Source organism: Aspergillus japonicus (assembly GCF_003184785.1).
Source record: "Aspergillus japonicus CBS 114.51 unplaced genomic scaffold BO86scaffold_2, whole genome shotgun sequence".
Classification (NCBI taxonomy): Eukaryota; Fungi; Ascomycota; class Eurotiomycetes; order Eurotiales; family Aspergillaceae; genus Aspergillus; species Aspergillus japonicus.
Genome location: NW_020291639.1, coordinates 529,156 through 552,188, shown reverse-complemented (window position 1 = coordinate 552,188; position 23,033 = coordinate 529,156). Strand labels below are relative to the sequence as shown.

The 23,033-nt window shown below is 51.0% G+C and overlaps 9 protein-coding genes across 9 annotated transcripts; 5 read left to right on the top strand and 4 right to left on the bottom strand.

Annotated features, from left to right (window-relative positions):
* Nucleotides 1-766: 766 nt before the first annotated feature.
* BO86DRAFT_284424 (MFS transporter) lies at nt 767-2,351 on the top strand (the record flags this gene model as incomplete). The annotated part of the gene is made up of 2 exons (XM_025667347.1): nt 767-2,031; nt 2,087-2,351. Coding segments are annotated over 2 exons (1,530 nt in total), but the record flags the coding sequence as incomplete, so codon positions are not given.
* Nucleotides 2,352-3,122: 771 nt separating this feature from the next.
* BO86DRAFT_74401 (uncharacterized protein) lies at nt 3,123-4,532 on the top strand. Its single transcript, XM_025677627.1, has 3 exons — nt 3,123-3,183; nt 3,260-4,019; nt 4,074-4,532. The coding sequence occupies exons 2-3, from the start codon at nt 3,358-3,360 to the stop codon at nt 4,144-4,146; spliced, it is 735 nt and encodes a 244-aa protein (XP_025532822.1). The 5' UTR covers nt 3,123-3,183; nt 3,260-3,357; the 3' UTR covers nt 4,147-4,532.
* Nucleotides 4,533-4,641: 109 nt separating this feature from the next.
* Nucleotides 4,642-5,176, bottom strand: BO86DRAFT_394720 (cupin domain-containing protein; the record flags this gene model as incomplete). The annotated part of the gene is made up of 2 exons (XM_025673248.1): nt 4,642-4,959; nt 5,021-5,176. 2 exons carry the CDS (start codon nt 5,174-5,176, stop codon nt 4,642-4,644), a joined length of 474 nt encoding a protein of 157 aa, XP_025532821.1.
* Nucleotides 5,177-6,253: 1,077 nt separating this feature from the next.
* On the bottom strand, nt 6,254-6,820 carry BO86DRAFT_428764 (uncharacterized protein; the record flags this gene model as incomplete). The annotated part of the gene is made up of 1 exon (XM_025675616.1): nt 6,254-6,820. The coding sequence occupies exon 1, from the start codon at nt 6,755-6,757 to the stop codon at nt 6,254-6,256; it is 504 nt and encodes a 167-aa protein (XP_025532820.1). The 5' UTR covers nt 6,758-6,820.
* A 2,940-nt stretch (nt 6,821-9,760) lies between these two features.
* BO86DRAFT_394718 (putative cytochrome P450 monooxygenase) lies at nt 9,761-11,907 on the bottom strand (the record flags this gene model as incomplete). Its single annotated transcript, XM_025673247.1, has 5 exons — nt 9,761-9,899; nt 10,476-10,525; nt 10,591-11,170; nt 11,237-11,565; nt 11,632-11,907. 5 exons carry the CDS (start codon nt 11,905-11,907, stop codon nt 9,761-9,763), a joined length of 1,374 nt encoding a protein of 457 aa, XP_025532819.1.
* A 954-nt stretch (nt 11,908-12,861) lies between these two features.
* Nucleotides 12,862-15,615, top strand: BO86DRAFT_428762 (transcription factor domain-containing protein; the record flags this gene model as incomplete). Its single annotated transcript, XM_025675615.1, has 10 exons — nt 12,862-12,941; nt 13,000-13,128; nt 13,174-13,221; nt 13,300-13,415; nt 13,473-13,981; nt 14,034-14,158; nt 14,210-14,285; nt 14,336-14,420; nt 14,475-14,846; nt 14,904-15,615. 10 exons carry the CDS (start codon nt 12,862-12,864, stop codon nt 15,368-15,370), a joined length of 2,007 nt encoding a protein of 668 aa, XP_025532818.1. The 3' UTR covers nt 15,371-15,615.
* Nucleotides 15,616-15,873: 258 nt separating this feature from the next.
* BO86DRAFT_301766 (beta-lactamase/transpeptidase-like protein) lies at nt 15,874-17,471 on the top strand (the record flags this gene model as incomplete). The annotated part of the gene is made up of 2 exons (XM_025667509.1): nt 15,874-16,002; nt 16,056-17,471. 2 exons carry the CDS (start codon nt 15,874-15,876, stop codon nt 17,469-17,471), a joined length of 1,545 nt encoding a protein of 514 aa, XP_025532817.1.
* A 1,144-nt stretch (nt 17,472-18,615) lies between these two features.
* On the bottom strand, nt 18,616-20,898 carry BO86DRAFT_301728 (Zn(II)2Cys6 transcription factor; the record flags this gene model as incomplete). Its single annotated transcript, XM_025667507.1, has 2 exons — nt 18,616-20,483; nt 20,607-20,898. The coding sequence occupies 2 exons, from the start codon at nt 20,896-20,898 to the stop codon at nt 18,616-18,618; spliced, it is 2,160 nt and encodes a 719-aa protein (XP_025532816.1).
* A 1,000-nt stretch (nt 20,899-21,898) lies between these two features.
* Nucleotides 21,899-22,971, top strand: BO86DRAFT_74163 (uncharacterized protein). Its single transcript, XM_025677624.1, has one exon. The coding sequence runs from the start codon at nt 22,201-22,203 to the stop codon at nt 22,735-22,737; it is 537 nt and encodes a 178-aa protein (XP_025532815.1). The 5' UTR covers nt 21,899-22,200; the 3' UTR covers nt 22,738-22,971.
* The last annotated feature ends 62 nt before the right edge of the window (nt 22,972-23,033 follow it).

The following is a 23,033-nucleotide window of genomic DNA, read 5'->3' as shown; positions in this document are numbered from 1 at the left end:
GCCACGTGATTTAACCATGGATAATCATCCACCGAGGAAATGTTCCCTGAACATTTATTTCATTGCATTCCAGAAGATGCACGCTTCTATCAAGTACAAAATAGATAATCAACATAGACAAGGCTGAGCGCCGCGCTTGACATCAGGAATCAGGTCCTCATGAAAACATGGTGGCTGACGCAATCGAATCTTATCGAGATCAATCCTGACTGGGGAGCCGGTGTGCCGAGCAAAGACCCTGCATTGATTAGCATAGATGGACCCTATACAGCTTGCCGTAAGACTACTAGTAGTAGCTAAGGGATATCGGTCTCGAGCAATCAAAGAGTGGATCTCTTTGTGCGCCAAGATTCTGCTGCAGTCCCTAGATCTTCGTACATCGCAAATGATGTTATCGATTCGGGCTGTCGGTGGCGCATCGCAATCCGTCGGACCCGGAGTGCTTTCCGACGGGACAAGCCTAAAGTATGGGTCCGCAAAGCCCGACTAGCCATTCTGGGACATTTCTTCAGCCTTCAACAACGAATCGTACTGCAGTATACGGCCCTTGTGGCGACTGAGTGGGTCAAGATAGATATCATCAACAGCGTGGGCTACAACATCTCGCAATATAAGACAGGGGACTCTCCCGAGCTCGGGATCGGAGCTGTTGGCTGTCCTCTAGATTTGGTGTCTCGTTGAATTGGATGCATTTTCTTGAGGCTTAGACATCTTCAAAGACATGACCGTCGAGACAGAAGACCCCGATCGTCAGTTTCAAGACGAACCCACCCCAACCGATTCCGATTCTACCTTTTCCGGCAACGAACTGCACGATAAACCGCTTGAAAATGAGGCCGACGAGCATGACCCTGAGGCACTCACCCGACTCGAGACTGCTCAGTCCACACTCAAACCACCCTCGGTACTTTGGAAAGAGATTGTGTTCATTGCGGTAGTATGTATGGCCCAATTCATGACGCAAGCTGGGCTATGTATGTCAATCGCGCCGGCGCATATCATCGGGGACAGTTTCGGAACCACCAGCGCAGGAGAGCTGAGCTGGTTCGCCGCAGCCTATAGTCTGACGGTCGGCACTTTCATTCTGGTCGCCGGCCGGCTTGGAGATGTGTATGGTCATCGTCTCATGTTCATCATCGGCTTCGCGTGGTTCGGACTGTGGTCACTTCTCGCTGGGTTCAGTGTATGGTCCAACAAAGTGTTCTTCGACTGCTGCCGGGCCCTTCAGGGCATCGGCCCAGCTTTGTTGCTCCCGAATGCGATTGCAATCCTCGGCCGCGCATACCCCCCGGGCCTGCGCAAAGAAATGATTTTCAGCTGTTTCGGTGCCACTGCCCCAGGCGGGTTCATCGTCGGCGGTGTGTTCTCATCGATATTCGCACAGCTCGTGTGGTGGCCTTGGGCGTACTGGGTTATGGGGATCGTTTGCTTCGTGCTATCGGTGCTAGGCCTGCTGGTCATACCGCAAACGCATCGGCCGCAGTTCAAGGATGGCCTATCGACATGGGCGCGCTTAGACGTCGTCGGAGCGACAACCGGTATTTCAGCACTAGTACTGATCAATTTCGCCTGGAATCAAGCAGCTCTGGTCGGATGGCCGACGGTGTATACCTACGTCCTTCTCATCGTCGGCTTTGTCCTTTTCGGCATCTTCGTCTTCGTCGAAGGCTCGGCTTCGTGTCCGCTGATCCCCCGGTCGGTTTTGACAGGGGATCTAGCATGGGTGCTCGGATGCATTGCTGCTGGCTGGTCCAGCTTTGGCATCGTCATCTACTATTTCTATCAGTTTATGGAGGTGATCAAAGGAGACTCGCCGCTACTGGCGACGGCGAAGTGGTCTGCTGCCGCACCGTCGGGGGCAGTCGCCGCCCTTGTCACCGGCTTCCTTCTCGGCCGACTGCCGCCAAGTGTGATCATGTTCTGCGCCATGTGTTTCTTCACCGTCGGTCAGGGCCTTGTTGCGACGATACCGTTGAATCAGACATATTGGGCCCAAGCCTTCGTTGCTAGCTTGATTACTTCGTGGGGAATGTGAGTATACCCCTATTTGCTTTGTCAGTGGTAGCATGTGGCTAATCTGTTGCAGGGACATGTCATTCCCATCTGGCACCCTGATCCTGAGCAATTCGATGCATCACCACCACCAAGGGCTCGCAGCCTCCTTGGTCACCACAACGGTGAACTATTCGATCTCGCTTGGACTGGGGTTCGCTGGTACAGTGGAGTCGAACGTCAACAACGGGGGTGAAGATGCACTTCGGGGGTATCACGGTGCGCTGTATCTAGGAATCGGACTTGCTGGTCTAGGGGTGATAATCTCGGTGTTCTTTATGCTTGTCAGTTGGAGGCGATATAGAAAGGGAAAGTTGTCGTCTTGATGTTGATTTCGAGTTGATTTTGACAGAGTGTGATAGACTATTTTAATTCTAATGTCATGTGATCCTCCAAGGAATATTGAGAGTGATTTGGACCTGAGGCATCACCATTTAATCACTTCCCTCTCCCTTAGCCAGAACAAACCCTCTGCCGGACTGGATAAGCCTTCTCGACATGAATATAGCTGGCAACCAATATCCATTTTTAAACAAGCACTACATGAGCTTGGAGTGACGAGAGGCTTGCTCAAGTCCATTAGTATTGAAGAAATAATGAGGTGATCTCCAAACTCACTCCTCCATATGGAAGTCACTCTGGGTACTGACAGCCGCACTTCAAATAGCTCTCTGTCTCGAACCAGAGTCAACGACCAACATTATGCTTACGGGCTGAGATTCATTTCCACCTTTGAGGTTCTCTCCTTCCCACCTCACATCTGTTGTGTCCCGTATCTTTGTCGCAGCCAGATAAACGTTGCAAGGCGATCAAGCTTAAGCAACTGCACCTTGCAACCGCACAACACTTGAAAAGCGGCAATGAGAATCTGAACCAGGCTGCAGCTGCCGCACAACAATTTCTCCATCCACTCGAGCTGATGCTTGTTGCAGATGGGCATGCGGTAGCTGTGGTTCTTTCCAAATTCAACGATCTAATGGTGTGACTTTCACACCTTTCCTAGTAGGTCACTGGGGAGCAGCTACCTTCTCAAGACAGAAGATCAGTCTAAGCCCAACTAGTTCGATCCTCCATGATTCGCTTTCTTCCACCATACGTCTATCATCACACGCATATACGTCTACAAAACAGGTACAGTATCTGATTCTACATGGCCGTGTTTTCTGCATGTTTCAATGGTTCAGAACTGACTTCGAATGTCTTCAAGCATCGGTCCGCTACTCGCAGCTTACTGTTTATCTTGTGCTCGGTTCTCGACTTCTCTCCATCGTCTACAGCTGACTTAGACGTGAACAAACTCTCAGCATGGCCTCCAGCGAAATCATAATATCACCAGGACAACACCTGACTGGTATCACGACAACGTACACGGTTGCTATCTTCATTCCGATGGCCGTAATCGTCATGTCTCTACGGCTACATGCACGCAAAGCCCATGGACTGTCGATTAGCGCTGATGACAAGCTATGCATTGTCAGTCTAGTTGTGTTCACTGCTTACTGTGCCGGAGCTCTTGTCTGCGTGTGCACCTATGGTGCGGGCCAGAGCTATACAGGTCTAGAAGAGACTGAATTGAAGAGCAGGCAGTACCTCCAGGCCAGGTATGCCGACCCACTATTGCATGGCCTGACTTTGTTGTTGGCCCGATTTTTATTACTGTTGTCCTGCCGACGAACGTTCCCAATCCCAGATCTCCGCTTTCGCATTGACTCATTTATCATTTTGTCTGCGACCCTCTGGTTCTTCAAGACAATCCCTCAGGTTTTGATCTGCATACCACCACGGTACTTTTGGGATAGGTCTATCGGTGGCGGCCGCTCCTCATCGCAATTGCAATTCTGGACTTTTGGGATCTTTGATCTAGCGCTCGACGCTGTGATGCTGTTCCTACTAGTACCTAGATTTATTCTACTGCAGGTTGGCGGGCTGAGGGTACAGTTGGCACTGGCAATCTTCTTCGGGTCAATGTAAGTGCTACGTGATTTCTTGCCCACCAGCGTTATTTCTGCTGAAACAGATAGTGTCATCATGACCGGTACAGTCCGTGTTGCATATGGATGCATAACGGATGACTTTCTTGGTATGCTAAGATAACACGACAAAACCATCATTATTGTGCTAAAGTGAACAGGTGATTACGACCAAGTTACTCAATGGTCCGTCATGCAGCTTGTCTTTGCTGTTACGTGCACCTGCATGCCTTGTCTCATTACTGGATTGTTAGTCAACGAAGCAAATGGCGGCGACAGGCTTGTGTGGTTTGTTCTTCGGCTCCCAGAGAGGCCGAATAGCATTGAGATGCCAACTCAATCTCGAACTCCTGCTCATGGCCATACCGATGTGCCATTTGACGACCATTCCTCCTGAACAAGCTTCATTTGAGCAACATGACAAATAGTCTGCCGGGGACTTTGGGGCGGTCTGATCACCTGTATCATCTTGCGCCGAAAGCTAAAGTGTAGAGGTTTATGGATATCACGGTTGGATCATCAGAAGAACGTCGCAATTGACCGCAGTGTTGTTGTTTCCTTAAATCATCTGTGCTTCATGGAATACTAGATTAAACATGATTTCCGTCACCAATTCCAGCTATTGTGGCACCTTCACCAATCCAATCCTCTCGTTCTCGCTCTTACTCCGCTGACTCCACTCCGGCGCTTCATCCTCACCCGCCTCCTCTTGGGCGTCGCCTTCCTCCTTGGTCTGGTGCACCGTTCGAGGATCGTGCTCCGCGGGGGCATAGATAGTCACCAGCTCGAGAGGCGTATCGCCCGCATTCAGGAACTGGTGCTGCGTACCCGCCGGCACAATCACCACATCCCCCTGTTTGACTTCCTGCTCCTTACCCGCGACAATCGCCTTACCCGTCCCGTGTGTGAAAATCAAAGTCTGGTCAACCGTATGCACCTGCACCCAAGACATCTGTGTTAGCTCGCGTCCCACAAGACACCTGTTGAACAGGGAATACCTCATCCCCAATCTCCCCATTAACCGGCACCTCCATGGCCACAAACTGCGAGTACAGACCCGTATGCAGGACCTTCCGGAACACCCCGAACTTCCGGCTCGGCGACATGACGCCGGGGAAATAGACCATCTCGTTCTTGGGGGGTTGGCTCGTCATGTTCCCGGCGGTGTATTTGTTGAGATTTGTTGTTGTGCTGTGGTTTCGTTGGGGGGGTGTTGCTGCGGGTAGAGGGAGCCGGGTGATCCGGGAGGTAGTGAGGGTGAGTGGTTTTGGGGTTGATGTGTTGAGGAGGGTTCTTGTTGCGGATGAGATTTGTGTTGTCAACTTGGAAGATGGGGAGGGGATGCGAGGCATTTTATTTTTTTTTGGGAGAGGATTGATTGAGCTGGCTACATCAGGTGGCATTGACTAATGGGTGGGATGGGTTATAAATCTGGATGGTCTGGGTTTTGGGGTCTGGTGGTGGTGGTGGTGACGTAATGGGGATGTATGCCATCATCGATGGTTTAGGAGTATCTACAGTGTATGGGTTCTTTGTTGGGGGGCGCTAATGTGGGGAATTGGGGGATTGAAGTGGTGATGAGGGATAGTCAGCTACTTCCAGGAGGTGGTCTGGACTTGATTAGTTATTCAATACGATTGGTGTGTAATTGGTTTGGACGTGACTCTTGAAGATCGGTTGATCGCGGGATTGGGGGTTCTAGAACGTCGCCGCGCGATTAAGTCATGCGTCGTATGGTCCACGGGTGTCTAAGCATAGGGAATAAGGGTCGGTAGGGCTGACCGCCTTACGTGCGGGGGAGGGGTCTGTCTCCAACCCGTGCGGGGAATTTGTTCGGTAACTCGCTTGAATAGCATGAGGTAGACTACAAGATAATCAAGCTCCAGGTTAGATGAAAAGAGCGAGGTCTCCGACATGGTTCGAAGCCAACCCATCCTTAGGGATTACGGTGATATTGTTCGCAAAGAGTCTTATGCATACATTCAGACGGCAAGATAAATGCCAATGGAATTCAGAAGTCTCTCCTATGGTATGCTATAACGACGGCGAGAGCAAGTGTCTCTTTCAGATGTCGAGACCCCAAACAGTTACTATATATCCATGTCGAGGTCGAAGGCGCATCAACATCCAGCATCTAAACCCCATCGTCAGCCATCTGCCCCGTAAAGAAAGCGTAAACCATCATATGCCCCTTAGGACGAACTCACTTCATTCACTATTCACAACAAAGCCTAGGCAGCAGTGACCTTGTACGAGTACATGACGACCTTCGAGCTCCACTCCTTGAACACCTCGCACTTATGGGGAGTGATCTGCTTGCCGGACCACGCCGCCGTCCCCTTGCAGTCCGCCTTGGGGTAGATCGTGATGTGGTAGTCCTTGGTGTTGAAGTTGCCATTGATCGAGCGGATCCCGGACCCCTCTTTCTTGTCGAAGTTGAAGCACCCCGTCTTGGGCGAGTTCTCGATGTGTGTCAGCAGCGAGCCGCTGCAGTTGTCGCTGTGCCAGGCCTTGAGGCCCCAGGCTGAGAGGGCGGGGGTGCTCAGGCCGAGAACGAGGGGGAGGTAGGCGAGGAGTTGCATTTTGGTGGGTTGTGGGTTGTTGGTGGGTTTGAGGGATAAAAAGGTTGGGGTTTGTTGTGTTGTGAGCTGGTGAGTCTGTGATGCTGGTGATTGAAATGGCAGAGTTGGAAGGGGGTTTATATAGATTTGGTTCTTGGGAGAGGTTAGTCGCATTGAGGTTAGAAGACTAGGATATTTGGAATGTAGGTAGTATCCTGGTGAAGGGCTGAGTGGGGCTGGAGGTGATAGTTGAGATCCTTCGGTGCTGGGCGTCTCTTGGTGTAGTTGTCATGGGTGGTGAGATGATGTTTGGGCGGCATGGTAGGATGGGAAACTTGAAGAGCTTGTGTATTCGGTGTTGAGTTGGCTACTGCCATTGCTCTCAAGGTACAAATTGGTGATGCACTGAGTAGAGTTGACATGGTAAGTATCTATGCCGCGAAAAGATGCGGATGAAGTTCAAAAGGTTATGCATAGCGCTCGGGACATAGCTGCCATCCTCGGCTACCCCGCGAGACCAGCTCAAAATTCTACTCTGACATCCATGATGGAGCGGCATAATGTGCATTCGCGATGTAGTATTGCATATTTGGAATTCTCTGAGACTTGAGACCCTTGGAGTAGTATAGATGTGGAGACAGCGTCCCACTCTATAGTGTGATCGAGTCGATCTGCTACTTAGTCTAGACTAGACTCGGATGGAACCATCAAAGCCTCAGATCTTCGGTCAGCCTAAACGAGACCCTTCTGTGCTAGACCTTTTCAGGCAGGAGTCTCGAAGCGAGCGAGTACCTTTGCGTTTGGTCAGTTTGTAGATGAAGTCGGCGCCTAACTAGGGCATTATACGGGAAATGGCATATGAGCCTGTTCTGAATCACATTTTTGGATATGTCCCCAAGTGAGGACTGTATCACTTATATTGGCGCGATGGAGATGTCAGACTCTACTCTCCGTGCGATAATTAGTCTGACCGAGCTACCCATATAAGAGATGTGACAAAAGAGGCAGGCTGAACATGCAGCCTCGGCAGCTCTGGGCTATGTAATCTTCCTATAAGAGTATGAATATGCCGCGGTCAGTACCTTCGATATCCTCAGACTGGGGAAATCGACCACGAGACTTGCCGGATGGGTGCTCAAAGCAGGCCAGATCACTGGCCAACGCATATGGTCGGGTGTATTTCCCATCCTGTTATGGTCGCAAAGTTGTAGCAACCGCCAAGTAAGTCAATCCACTACTAGATGCATGTTTCTCGTTCAGACAGAAACATCATACCCTTTAGTGATAAACCTCTGCTTGGCGGAAGCACTAACATACGCTAGTAACTCCGCTCCGAACGAGTCTGAATCATCTCATTATCTTGTCACTATTAGCTGTAAGGTAACAGAAGGGATGAAGCAAGAATTATACCAAGATATAGTAGTCTCACTTGACCCTCGACTTTCACATACGCTCCCACTATAAAATAATGTGGGCAAGCACCTTCGGTGCTTGTGACTACGGAGCAGACACAGGGACAATAGTTTAATTTTCGGCCCGCTGCTGGGACCCACTCCGATTTAAGCATGAACATTGGCCCCACACTGTGGACATTCAAGCGGCGGATTCCTACACCGGCTAAGGGCGGAAACGATTGAATGTGGGCTTGGGAGGAAGTCGAACGACAAATCTTGTGCCGATAGATCCTGGTCGAATTGTCTTACCTCCTCTAACTTGGCGTAGTGGCAGGGTACTTACTGTGCTAGCCTTGCTGCCTCAGGCCTGCACAGAGTGGGCCCCACAACCGCCTTCCTAATCTGATTCATAAACGCGGTACTTATAACAAAAACGAGTACAACTGTCAATAACCCAGACCCTGTGGCGCAATCGGGAACGCTTGCGGGTTTATTCAGGAAACGGCGCAGTGGTCTGGGTTCGACCCCCACGGGGATCGGCCCATTTCGTAGCTGCAAACCTCCTCAGGATAACTGGAAGGGGGGGTTTCGTAGCCTGTCGGCGGTGCGGCGCCTTGCGCCACACCCGACAGGTGAGCTTTTTGATCTTGTTGCTCGGTGCTTGATTCTCTTGTATTGATAATAGTGCTTTCTGGGATGATATTTGGCCCTGTCTTGCGTGCTGTGATGCTGAAGTTGTCGCTTTGGAGCGTGGAGATTGCTGGCGACAGCCGACGGCGGGTTCTTGATTTCCACGCTTCTTTCTCTTCTTGTAGTGTCTAAGATTCGATGACTATGTTCCTGCTTCTTCTCCGTACTGGTATCCTCTCTTTGAAGATTTTGATCATGTTTTTCCTCCTCTTGAGGACTGACAGTGAGGCGTAGGCCCATTCTTGCTCCTCTCTAAGGCTCGGTGTTTCCGCCTGGGCAGAGAGTGACTTGCCCGCGCTTCTAACACTCCCTGATGCTTCAAGCACCACTTGATCCTTTTTGCAGTCGATCTGATCTACTCACGCATTGAAAGGAACAACCATTGTCGTTTGTTTTCGTTGTTGGAACAGTCTGCATTATATATTACACTAGCTGCGCTAGGATCGCTTCTCAATGCGCCCCCGCAACAGAAAGAAAAGATATTCCCTGAGACAAGTTCTGAAAGGTGGTTGAATGTCTACTCGGTCCCTGATGTTCATATTCAGACATTAGAGCGAGCGTTCTGGCCCGTGAATGAAGAACACGGACGACACTGAGACTTCTCGAGGCTCATACATGCCCATCGTTTCGTCTATGGTGGTCACTCTTCATCCAACCGACCGACAGGCCCAGGTACGATAACCCGTTTGTCTCCTCTCTCCGACCGCAAATTGACGAAGTCGATCCTGTTATATAGATACCGTTATAGTCTGCGCTGCTATATGTCCTCAAGCGCTCGATGCTCCATCTCAACAACCGCCCCGAGTGAAGCCCTCGACCTCACATCGAACCGATCGCCAAGAATAGCTTCCTGCTCCACATTCTGATCGATTAGACCTGCATAGCCTTAAGTCCGAGCGGCTTCGAGAACCACGAGCGCATTCCATGGGTTGATTACATATTGGCATCGCAGAGGATGTATCTTGAAGTGGGGTTTCCGGCACGCTAGTTCTTTGGAGCTGGAGGCAGCTTTGCGGGGCGTGATTTGTCTTCTCCACCTGAGCGGCATCACGGTCTCAAACACCTCGCGTCGCGATGCGACCAGGAAGACTCGTCAATCAGCAGCTACGATGAAGTCGTCCGGGCTGCCGGCGTGCTCGCTCGCATCGGCCCGGGCATTTGAGAGCAATAACTTGCAGCGAGCTTCGAATTCCTGTTGAGCCTGATGCTCCAAGAGACTTGCCTGCTTGGCTCTGCGCAGGGTCAGGCACACCTGTCGATGTCGCAGTGGGTTTCTGGTTTATATCCTTCGTAGTTTTTCTTTTTTTTTTTTTTTTGTTTTCCATTCTCATGTGATGAGTGCGCATTTGTGGTCGAACGCTATCTTCACAATCTGCTACCACTTGTTTACAAGGTCATTATGTCGACCCGATCTTGACGCCCCTCCACCTTTTGGAGCTGGGAACGCCTAACCATCGCCTCGGATGGAGCATGGTTGGCTAAGCCGAGGCTCGGGTGCGATCGGGTCCACTTTTTGTGGCCGTGTGGGGCGAGGCTTAACTCAGGGAAGCTACAGTGAAATAGAGAGGGTCAATCGTTGATTGTATTATGATAGAAAAATTGAAATCGACAGAGGGTATCCTGTTCCGAATGAAACATAAAAAAGGCGTGATAGTAGCAGCGGTGAGGCGCTGCGGGGTCGATGTGCTTAGCAAGGACTTGCTAGTTGATCCCATGGAAGCCAAGGATGAAGAGCGTGTGTGGTCGGGTTTATGTGCTGTCAGAACTCCGGCATCCTAGGAGTTGTAGTGACGATTGCAGAGACTGACGAGAAGTCCGGCGTTTCTACTGCATGATCCTCGACCAGTGGTGATTGGATCTGATTCATTTAAAGATATGTGAGTTTAAAGCCCGGGTTGTGGAATGAGACGATGAGAAACTCACGTTGAGGTTGAGCAACATCTGAACAACCACCTTCTTCAGTTCCAGCCAGGCGGCGCGGAGCTTTAGATTGGCGCGTAGCCCCGGATGAAAGAGTAGCATGGTTTTATCCATGAGCTTCCTCTGCGGCACGCTAGCAGTGAGCCACCGCTCCGGCCGGAACGCGCGCGTGTCGTCTCCGTAGATCGTGTCACTAAAATGCGCGACGTAGGCGTTGCAGCTGATGATCGTGCCACTCGGGAAGGCGGGTTCCGATCGTAGATCGTCCGAGACCGCTGAGGCTGGGAACTCTTTGTCCATGTTCGAGGTGCAGGTTAGGCGCATCGACTCTTTCATCACGGCGCAGAGGTACGGTAGACGTGATAGTTCCCTCCAGCGTGGATTGGAGGAGAGTGACCCAGTATTGTAGGCTGAGTCGATCTCATTTTGAAGGGTAGTCAGCTTTTCGGGTTGTTGGAGCAAATATGGGAAGACGGAGGCAAAGGCCGTGATGAGGGATTCGGTTTCGGCTGTAAGATTGTCGCTCGTCAGGGAATTGTCGTTAAGGAGGATGTTGGAGCTGTCTGAGTTTGGTTTGTGGAGGCTAGCAGGTGTCGTGAGGGCATGGACGGAAATCATGGAACAATGTGTAAGCTGCCGACCTCGGTACCTTTTCAACGAAGATATTGGGCTCTGGAAGAGTAAGTACTCTATTATGGATGGTTTGATGGGAAGGGAGAGGGCGTTTATTGCTTGGGTCTGTATCTGAGTCGTGTCTGGCGCTGGGTCGGATATGCATCGATCAATGAGCGTCGCGGCGAATATCCTGAGACAGGCTACCAGCTCTATACTCTGATGTACTCTCAGAGCGCGCAGAAGCTCTTTCGTTGAGGTTTCGTTGATACCCTCGTATTCAAGAAACCTCGCCCACTTGCTAGTTGGAATTTGGAAATCCCGTCCACTTTGTGCGCAAGCATCGGCATCCCGAGGTTCGAATCCCTGCGAGTTTGAAGAACACTTCTGTCAACAAGGCGTCTAGTCTAGTCAAGCGCGTGATAGACATACGTTGATACTATTGCACTGAAACTGGTAGAGCTGAGCAATGATGTTGGGGTCTGAGACACTGATCCGGTTTTTTCCTAGATGAACGATTCTTCCATATCTCGAATGAAGTTCTGTGAGCTTGCGACCATCATGAGGTGAGTTACGCAGGTAGATGTGCCACCACCACAAGATGCGCGATATTAAGGGGTCGGGAGCCCAGTTCAAGTGCGCGTATTGGCGGAACGTGTATGCAAAAGCCAGCATTGCTGACAGAAGTGCAATCACGAGCAGCAACATGGTTGCAGTCGCTCGGAACCGCTCATCCTATTCCTCCAGAAAACCTTCGCATTCAAATAGAGGTCAAAAGGAGTGGTGCTCTCATATGAGGTATCCGGCTGTGTGACGGTTTGGGGGATATAATTTGGGCCCAGCCGCGTTATCCCGAAACCGGGTCGAGAAAATAAAACGGAGAAAACATCTCCTCAACGTCATTGTCGCAGCATCACCGTGCGACACGTCTGAAAGGTCCCCAAGCACGGGCTGCCCCGGGTGGAATCAGCCTGACATTTAGCTGCGAACCTTGATTGGCGCAGACGAGGACTTCCAAGGCCAGTCAGTCGACTCGAAATTACGTGATGGGAAACACGATTCCCCCGGGCGCGCGCATGGTCATGGGGCAATCGGGCCGAGAAGTTTCATTCTGAAGGGGGTGGTTATGAAAGACAGGCTGACGGATCTGCAACAAGGGAATCCTTAACGGGCCGATAATACCTTAAGTTGTAGATTGATTATTGATTGATGAATGTGGCAGTCGATCGCGTGGCATTCGGATGGCTGTGAAGTTGATGATCACATGGGAGTGACTACGACCATTCTGGTTACCGCCTTGGCTGTTTCCTCGAATTTCCCCGCAATGTTTGGATGCCAATCTTCTGGCCTTGCCTCGTGTTTCTCGTCCTGTTCTGTGTGGAACACCACGAGGGCAGTTCGCACCAAGTGGAGTCGGCCTCAGATCCCAATCCTCGTGTTCAGAGTTCCTGTCCGTTATCTACTTTGCCCTTGACGCTTATCAACGTGACCGTGACTCAAAAGTCCAACGTGCGCGATCTCTCTTATCAGTTGCCGCCCCCCTCCGCATTTGGGTTGAACTGGACGACCCCCACAATCCTAGCCTCATACCGACATCTTCAAACCTTTCAGCCATTTTCATGATGCATATTCTGCCTTGACACTAGCAAAGAGTGCTTGAAAATGGCTCATGGGAAGGTCCACCGTGGGTTGCAGCACCGATCTGCCGAAGAGCGTGCAAGCGCAAGGCGATCGATGGTAGCGTATGGACGGACCCATGTTCCCTTCTGCCACGTGGGTGAGACTAACATCTACGTGTAGATGCAATCGATGTCGCTCCAGGAAGACCCGCTGTGCTGGCAATCCTCCTTATCCGTGTGCGGCGTGCGAAGATGTAGGTTATGATTGTGTGTATTCCGAAGCCGAGAAACGTGTGTCTATTACCGAGAGGTGAGTTGACGACTACACCTACACATCCATTATCTGACTGAGTAGCTACTTTCGTCGCTTGCTATCCGATGCGCAAGCCGCTCGTCAGGGTTTGTTTCGTCCGATCTAGGCTATCGTATTTCCAGCTCACTCTTATCCAGATGGAAATCGCCCTCCACCACCCGCGCCCAGCTCCACCTCAGCTTCCCAGAGCACTTCCGTAACCCCAGCGGAGACACCTCTGGAACGAGACGACTGGTGGTACAATGGAGCGGATAACCTCTTTCTTAACCGGTCGGGCGAACATCGTACGTACCACTCTTACCTTCACAGGAAAGATACTAAAGGATTCATGATTCGATCAGAATTTATCGGAGCATCCTCCGCCACTCATCTAGCCAAGCGTCTCAACCCAACCTCAAAGAATTTAGCGTGGGATGTGCGCCCACTTTATGATGATCCAACATCCTTGCGTCGATCTATATCGCCGGCCTTACCTCAATTACCGCCTTTCGAATACGCCAAGCGTCTTTATTGGGTGCAGTACAGTTACATCGGAACAATCTTTTCCCTTATACAGCCACAGGACTACGAAGATCGACTTTACATAGTCTACCACCAACCTCCAGACCTACTCAACCGAGAGTCATGTCTGGTCTATTGCCAGGTCCTGCTAATTATCTCATACGGGCTGATGTATTCGGTGAATCAGTGGTCGGGAGATGATGGTCCTCCTGGCTTCAAATACTTCAAGCATGCTCTTCGCTTCCTACCAGACATTCATGAAGAGGGTTCCATCTTCTTTGTCGAAGTACTATGCTACGTAGCATATTATATGCAGAACTTGAATCGGCGGGATGCTGCATTCCTCTATGTATGTAGTTTTGTCACCCCACAACACGACAAAAGCTTACAAGTATGACTAGATTGGCACCGCTCTGCGGATGGCCATCTCCTTGGGACTTCACCAAGAGGCGTCGGATCCAGCAATGAGCGAAGAAGACCGGAACCGTCGACGTCGATCCTGGTGGTCCGTGTACAGTTTAGATCGGTAAGCCTGTGTCAGCTAGAAGAAGATATGACGTAACCTGACAAACACTAGGCTCCTTTCCGTGAAATCCGGAAATCCTATAACCATCCAAGATGAAGACATAGGGACAACTTGGCCGCGACCGGTTGTAAGCTTTTGAGTTGTCAAGGGATTTGAGCATGAACTGACTGCACGTAGAACCCCGGCGACGTGGTCCCCTGGCCTTCTGTTGTTCTAATACACTATACCCAATTATCGAGAATACTTGGTCGCATTGGAGAAGGTAAAGATGGCTTCGCTGACCTACCAGACGCGATCACTAACTTTTAGTCGAAAGAAATATATCGGAAGAAACCTCGCTCCGGGTCAAACCTCCTCCTCTCAGTACAAAGTATCATGGACGAACTATTCGACTGGCTACGACGAGTACCTGACCGCTTGCGTATTGATTTTTCAACTCTTGGAACGCACATAAATCGCGAATCAGTGTCGTTGTTTTTACATTTCTACTCGTGTGTCAATATGACAGCAAGACCATTGGTCTTTTATATCATCCAGCGACGTCTTGATGCAGACACAGCAGGCTCGGTAACAGATGACTGGAAGAAAGGGCTTTCGCAGAATGCCGTGCAGGTGATAGAGAGCTGCATTTCCGCTGCTCGTGCTACCATCATGATCATGGATGCTGCTTCTAAGCAGAACCTGGTTGGTATGTGCATTCGAGTCCCTCGATCCTGATACTGTTAGCACTCTAACGCGCAAGCAGCGACCTACGGATACCTAGATGGAGAGTATATCTTCTCTGCCGCTCTTTTGCTGGTCATGGTCAATGCGGCTTTTCCGCACAACGATTCCAATGCGCGATCCATGGCGACCGCGCTGAACCTTCTCCGTGGGATGGCGGATCGAGGTAATACCATCCTCGAGGCTCGTCACTCATTGCTTCTCGAACTACAGTCCGCCATTGGGCCGAACCGCTCAAGGGATGTGGACAACAATGCTTTGGATATACCGGCCACCCCTGCTAGCACGCAAAAGCATACACCATCTTCTAGCGTCGTGGAACAGGCTGCACGAACAGGACCGAGACCTCAGAACCAGGATATCTCTTTTGTGCAGGACATATCCTTCAACTTCGATGTAAATGATGACCCCGGGCTTTGGGATGAGGTCCTTCATCAAATTGATATCGACATGGACACCGATTGGATTGAGCAAGCGTTGCGCAAATAGGAAGGTTTCAAAAATATAAGCCTTCCTTACTGTCAGGTTTCCTTAATTTTCACGCTCTCTCAATGATGTAAGGCAACGCTTAATGAGCACATGTAGGCACATGCACACCCCTTGGCTGACATGAGCAAGTACACGAATGTTGCCCATGGTATTATTGTACCAGCTTGATCTGATTTCACTCACTTGTAGAGACCTCCGTGTCAGCATCATGTTGCTTCACTTCAATTGATTACTGTTCCGCAATCTTGTTGTATCTGTGATAATCCCCCTAGGATGCACCACGAGGTGCACTTACCCAAAGCGGTAATCCAACGGGCGGCTGTAGGCTGCAGCTGGGAGATAAATAAGCCGCTTGCAAGACCACCGCATTTCCCCGCTCTTCCTCTCCATCAACCATCTAAATACCACCATCCCAAGCCATTGATCGTGGGGACGCGCTATCATCAATTCTGTTCAACTGACAATTAGCGAAGACCCCGTTGACGCCCGCACTGTTTGCCACAATGGTTCTACGGCCGAACAACTCTCCCCTGACTCCGGAGTTCGACGCACTGGTTGAGGAGAAACTGGCCAAGTGGAAGGTTCCTGGACTCACAGTGTCGGTGATCCATGGCTCCAGCACTTATGCCAAGGTACTGCCAACTTCCAACGTCGCCATTTAGTATGAGCTAACCCTGGAGTACAGGCATACGGGATTGCGGAATTTCCCGACAAGAGAATGACCGTCGAGTCTCTCTTCGACACATGCAGCACCACAAAAGCCTTTACTGCGGCCCTCATGTCAATCGCTATTGACGACAGGAAGAACACACCAGATCCAATCCGCTGGGACACTCCCATCTCGTCTCTGATCAGGGATGATTTTGTCTTGGCAGACCCGTACGCCACCGCGAATACCACAGTTGAAGACATGCTCTCTCATCGCTCAGGTCTACCCGGGCATTTTGGCCCAATGTCCCTCGCCTTTCCGAATGAGACCCTGCGCGAGGAGGTGCGGAAGCTACGCCACCTGCCCCTTGCATTTGCTCCACGGACAACATTCAATTACTGCAACCATATGTTCATGGTCGCATCGCATGTGCTAGAGAAATTGTCCGGAACATGTCTGGGGCGCGTAATGAAAGAGCGGATATGGGAACCACTCGCAATGAACGATACCTACTTCTCGAATAAAGAAGTGCTCGCGTGTCCATCCACCGCACAGCGTCTGGTGAAGGGCTACACCTGGGATCCTACCACGAATTGCCACGTCGAGCGACCGTACATGGATTATGCGCCTACCACCGGCACGGGCGCTATTGTCAGCAATGTGCTCGACTATGCGAAATGGATACGCACGATGATATATCAAGGAGCACCGATTTCACCACAAGGGTATAAAGAAATTTTATCTCCGCGGACCATCATCAAAGACTGGGAAGACTTGATTATCCCGCCCGGACAAGTCCACCTCTATGCGCTCGGGTGGTTTGTGGATAACTACCATGGCGAGCAGATATTCTGGCACTCGGGGAGCTGGGAAGGGTTCGGAATCATGATGGGCTTTGTCCCGAGCAAGAAATTTGGCTTTGTCATGATGGGCAATACGCAGAAGGCAAGATACGCGGAGTTGGAGCTCTATCTCTATCTTCTTGATCGGCTATTGGGGAGATCGGGCGAAGACAGAGAGGCCTATATTGCTAAGATCGATGCAATCGTGCAGGAGAGGCAGAGAATACAGCTGCAGAGCCTAGAGGAGGTAAAGGATCGACTGTTTCCAGGAATTACCCACTGGTTGCCCCATCCTTTGTCCCTCAATAACTATACAGGCACATACTCGCATCCAGGCCATGGGCCCATTACACTTTTCTTGAAGGATGCGAAGCTGCATGTAAACTTGATGGATCGAGTTGCCAAGGAATGGATGCGCTTTGAGCACGTGAGCGGGGTGTTTTTTGTCGTGAAGGTTTATAAGCCAGAGGCAGAAGGTGTTGATCCTGAGTACATGGCGGCGCAGTTCCACGTGGGCGTGACGGGGGTGGTGGAGAGTCTGGCCTTGGACCTGGAGCCTGCACTGAATGGACAGATGATTTGGTTTGAGAGAATGTCGAGCCGACAGTGATCTTTTACCTGGAAATTACCACGGGATATTTATAGACCCAGGGGACCACTGTGTAGATCTCCACCAATCTCAGCATCAATCATCTCCCCAAGAGACACCCAAGCCCATAACAAGTGACCGCTACAATTCCAGCTCAATAACCTTTCCCTGAACGAGCGCCCCTTTTAAGAAACGCTTACCTTGGAACACTTCTCAATCCCCCCCCCCACCAGACCCGAACAGCACCGTCATCCCGCTTGCGCAGGCTGCGTCCCGCGCGCTCCCCTCCCACCTCCTCATCCGCACCACTGACGACCTTCGGCCGCTTTTGCTCACACCTTCAGTGAGCACCACAACGCGCACATGTGAGTTTCACAGTCCAATTCAAAATCCCCAATGTGAATGTCAAAAAGTTATCAATCAAAGAGAAGACGTTCGAAGATATATACAGACAAACTCGAGCACCCTTTCAAATGAAGCTATATAGGTAGGATAGCTTTACCAGACCAGGAGCTGTTTGCCGAGGTAGTATGGCACTCAATCTTTCGGGCCCGAGTAGGCTAATATCCCCACCCAGCATCCACGATGGATGTTCGTCACAGGACCTCCAAGATCTCCTGGAGGCAGGTGCTTCGAGACTGTCTGATCTGTGAGCTGGTGGGGCACTCCTTTTCCGAGCCCAACGGACAGCCCAGATCTCGGAACAGACCCGTGAATCGAGAAAACCGATCCCGGAGAAGTCGTGCGACGCGATAGTCCGGGGATAGAGAAGCGTCTCCCTGGAGCTTATAGAGGTATTTTGAGCAATGGCTCTTAAGCGACTCTGCCTCTGCAGTCTTCCCCAAGCTCAAGTCGGGCTTGCATCAATCCAGAAACCATTAACTGGGGAGATTATCATAGATAGGTCGGCTGCCATCCGGTTGGAGTGTTATTGTCTTCGGCGGGCTAACCGTGAATCCACTAACTCGAGCTCCTAGGACGAACAAATGCTTCCTGCTTCAGAATCACCTGTCTTAACCTCGGAGGCTCAATTGTGTTTACAACGTAAGAAGGATGAAAATGAGGAGGCATGAACGCTGTGATGGCCTTATATACCGGTGGTATCCCTAATTAAACATCCAGAGATGACAACATAGCACACAATTCCAGTTGCCCGATGCGTCAATCAAAAGGTTGAGTTGATCGGCAGACTATCCAACTGGGGCCAGAAGTCCAGCATCAAATCTTTATCCAATGCAAAGTAATCCAACAAGGACTCTGTACGGGGATCTAGGCCAATCGAGTCCATGTAGTGGCCGTGCTCCAATGCAGGGTGAGAAGTGGCGTTTGAATTGCCATTGCGCTCTTCGTTTCCTGTCCTTGAGGAACTCGCTTCACCTCGTGTCGGTTGATTGGCATGGCACGTCGTGGTGTGGGGTTGCACAAGCACCATACCTGTCACCGCCGAGCCATTTGTCTCCGTTGCATCCTGGGGATGTGGTGCGTCCGTGTTCGGTAGACCCAGACGAGTCAGTTCTTGGCGCAAGCCCTGGAGAATGACACTATACTTCCAGGAGGGTGCGTTCCGGGCCGTAGCATTGGCCAAATGATCTTGAGCAAGTGTGGACAGCTTGTAAAGCGTCGCTTCATCCAGCTCGGTATCAAGCGAGCCCTCTGGTCTTGGCAGAAAGGGGGGGCGAACGCGGAAGATCCGCCCCTGTCGAAGTTGAATCAAATAGATGTAAATGATAGACAGAGCATTGAAAGCAATGTACTGCGAGTACCAGAATGCTGTATAAAGCTCATCGTCATGCACGAAGCCGAGGATCAGCTCAATGGCATCGCAGGCTGCCGTAAGGCAGGTGCAGAGAAGCTCCTGGTAGGTCGTATCACATTCCGGCCACATCTGCCCATAATTCCGCAGCAGCAGCGGCCTCGTGATGAACATCACAGCATGGTATCGAGCCAGTCGGAGTACGGTCAACTGGCGCCGGAAGACCGGCACCAGGCTGCTTGGATGGATAACGCCCGACAGGAACGGGGGCAATCCAGCTTGCCACACCTGTACCTGTTCATGCAATGCGCAGATAGTTGCGATCTGCTCTCGGGTGGAGATTCCTGTTTGCACATAAGACTCTTTGACAGCCCGCGTCAAGATACGAGCTAGTAAAACATGAAACACAGGGGCGTCCATCAAGCAGTCACGCTTTGTGAGTCGATTATCTTGGGGTGTCAAGTCTGAATCATTGACTCGTGTAGGAAGATCCTCGTCGATGTCTTCATCCTGCCACAAGCGTGGTCGACCAAGCATAACGCTGAGATACTTGTCCAAGGTGTATGAGCACCATACGAGTCGCCGTTGGCATTCCTTCTGCACCAAGTTGTGCCCATCTTGACCCCTTCTTGTGCGTCCGTTGTGCAATCCAAGGGCCATCATCAGCTGGACCATAGTCCCAAATGTGAACCATGCTTTGTGGGGCCTCGAGGAGCTGAGCAAATATAGCACCATGAGGAAGCGAGCCTGGACAGATGCCATGCTCGGAGCACCTGTCTCACGAGAAAGTAGGTGGTCCGCCTGTGCATAATACATTTCACTCTTCTGCCAGCCATGCTCATCTGCATCGCGCATACGTCCATCCATGTCTACCCGAAACATTGTTGCAGTGCTGAAAAGAAGCAAGAGAGTGGCCTGCGACGCCGCCTCGAGCGATGTGTCTACAGGCGATGAGCAGGACTGGTCGTGCGGCGTTTGGCTCTTGTAGATGCGATGAACCAGCCTCTCGACAGTCGGCTGATGAAGAACCCGGTAGGTCGGTGCAGCAAAGTCGAAGTATCTCCGAACCAGGTCTACGGCGATAGTCTTGTCGGGCCATGTAAACCTATTGACTGATGATAGCGGCACAACACGATCTCCGTAAGAGAAAATCGAGATTGTCGAATGCTTGTCATGGTCATGTTGCTGTGAGGGCGACAGTCGCGTCGCAGGATGAAGATCTTGAACAGCACGGTCTAGGAAGGAATGCGCAGAGGTAGGACCCCAATATTGACCGGTCACTCCAGGCGAGCTTCCGTCTCCTCCCAAATCGACCAAGGACTCTTGGATCGGACGTGCCGACTCAGATGCCTGGGAAATAAGCGGACTGTGCGAAGTCTCGACAGCGGTGTATCGGAACCCACCCGTCGGGGTCTGCCGATTGCGAGGGTAAGGAGAAAATGCATTGCCGTCAATATATCTCCTCCCCCGGCCCGGGGTTGGAGGTTGACGATCATCGTTCGAGGCGGATGGTGGGGGGCTGAGGGCTACCCCGCGATTATAGGCCGTCTGGTAGGTGCATATCAAATGCTTGCGAGTACATGGACCACAAGGTATGCTTCCGGTGCAGGCCTTTTTCTTGGCCTTGCAGGTGTCGCACGCCCTAGTGACCTTTCGAGCTTTGCGTATGTGCTCGTTTGAATCGTCCGACCTCATTTTCCGCCTGGGGCCATTCCCGAACGGCGGTCGAAGGCTGGTATCAAAGTAGGAGACAGCGTACTGCCATGAACCGACAGCATCATCAAGCAAGCATACTATCGATTGCCTTGCGCTCCTCAAATGCCGTGTTGACTTGAAAGCGTATAGCTAAAGCTTCAGAGGCTTGCTTGCGTTGTATGAGGACAGAATGGAAGTGACTTGCTTCTCTCCCGACAGTTTCCGCCATTTTTCCGCCGACGTCCGTGCTATGCTGACACATATCTTACTCAGCGTCAGCAACCTACATGCAACACTCGGTCAATTGGCAGCATCCAAGAAGTTTCACAGTAGATAGTGCTCCTCCCAGCGAGGTACATCGGCTCGCTTGATGACCAGAACCGACCTGCGCGAGATAATGCAGTATTCTAGCTCTTCGACGGCAGCCTAGTCACCTTCACCGAATGTCAACATGTCATTCGAATGCGAGGAGTCCTAATTCCAGGTTCATTACTGGTCAAGGATCCGGCAGCCGGTGGGAAAAAATCAAACCATCGGTTGAGTACCGGCAAATGACCCTGGAATGATTTATCGAGATCACTTGAATATGAGAAGGTGTTTACGAAATCAAAACAAAGATCTATTCGGACCGCAGCCGACCGACTTGGCAGGGCCTATGCTTGGGACCAAGACCTGTGGCGCGGCAATCTTAAGGGAATCACCTCAAGTCAAGAATCCGACCCACAGGCAAGCAAGAGTCATAGCGACAAGTATGTTATCGGGCCATTGCCACTAAGAGCCCGACAGCAATGCCACAGCATGGAATGGGAAAAGTGCTACAAAATCGCGCAGAAGTTGAGGCCTTGTGGGTCTATGGTTTTTAGCTCATTGCTTCAGGATGTGGAACTCGCGCAGCTGCACAGAAACTACCCGATACTAGAGAACTCTAGCGCGGCGACTCTGAGACATCTGGGAGCGACTATCCTTCAACATCACTAGTTACTGGTTAATGTCTGCTTTAAGCCTCTAAATTGCTCCTCATCCTAGTCACTAACCTGGGAACAGGACGGAGACGAGTGCATATCATGTTTAGCCGCTGGCGCCGTACTTGCTCGCTGTTCCTCAATTGTCATTATTCCTAGCCCGGTACATTTCCGGCCAACTTACATCTAACCATTGTTTATCTGCCTTTTTTTCTCCGCGGTTGATCTTCTCCTTACCCTCTGTCGGGTTAATTCATTTTAGAGCGCCTGCGAACTTGACTTGAAGTCTATTTTTCTCAACGCAATTCGGCCCTCCATCATAGGCCACCTTCGTTTACCGATGACCAACTCATCAACGGCCAGCGATCCCGTGATCGCCTGTACAAAACCTTCTTTCGATACAGCAAAGCAACCTTCCCCGGGTTTCAATACTACCTCATCAACCACCCGTGAGCCGGAGACTGTCAGCACGAGTGGCTCCAACAAGATCTTCCGAACCCGGGGCATTTTCAATAGAGTACTCCTATTCACAACCGCGGCCGCCGTCGCATGGGTGGCTTGGGCAGCCTCCCATCGGGGTGACTGCTCTCTCGTCTCGGGCGAGATCGATGGCTGGCGGTACGAGTACCGTGCTCCGGGCGGCAATTGTGATACTTCCCTCTCCCGGCACATCCTCGAGTCAGCAATTCGCCATTATCTTTCGAAAGATGAAAATAGCAACAGAGCATGTGACACGCAGTGTTTGTCGATGGACCAGGGGCAATCTCTTAAGGGTCACGTGAAGATTGGAAAGGCGGAGGTCTTCAATGCCTCCGCCTATTGTTGGCCGACATGGGATTTGGAAGGTTGCGGTTTGAAAGCAGCAAACGACTTTTGAGAGAGGGCTCCGGGGGTAATTCGAATAATGTGTAGGAGAACTAGGTGTGTGAAAAAAGGCTTCGTGATGATTACTTTCTAGTTTGTTGTGCTGCACAAAAGAAGGCTCAAGTCTGGGGAGTCGTAGTGTACCTGGCTCTCGGCTAGGGTTAGGAATGGGACTGGATAGAGGGAGCCTTTTTTTTTTACTTGGTACATTCGCATTAGCTCTATTTGAAGCCATCTTTACACCATAGCTTGGTTCTGATAGTTTGGATTGAGCTGGGCATTACCGCATTTTAGCATGTCTATAGAAGA

Excerpts from the sequence above, each read along its gene's own strand:
- BO86DRAFT_74163 (XM_025677624.1), top strand. The coding sequence starts at position 22,201 with ATGACCAACTCATCAACGGCCAGCGATCCCGTGATCGCCTGTACAAAA.
- BO86DRAFT_74401 (XM_025677627.1), top strand. The coding sequence starts at position 3,358 with ATGGCCTCCAGCGAAATCATAATATCACCAGGACAACACCTGACTGGT. Across the intron at positions 4,020-4,073 it reads GCAATCTTCTTCGGGTCAAT|TGTCATCATGACCGGTACAG; the intron begins GTAAGTGCTACG and ends TGAAACAGATAG.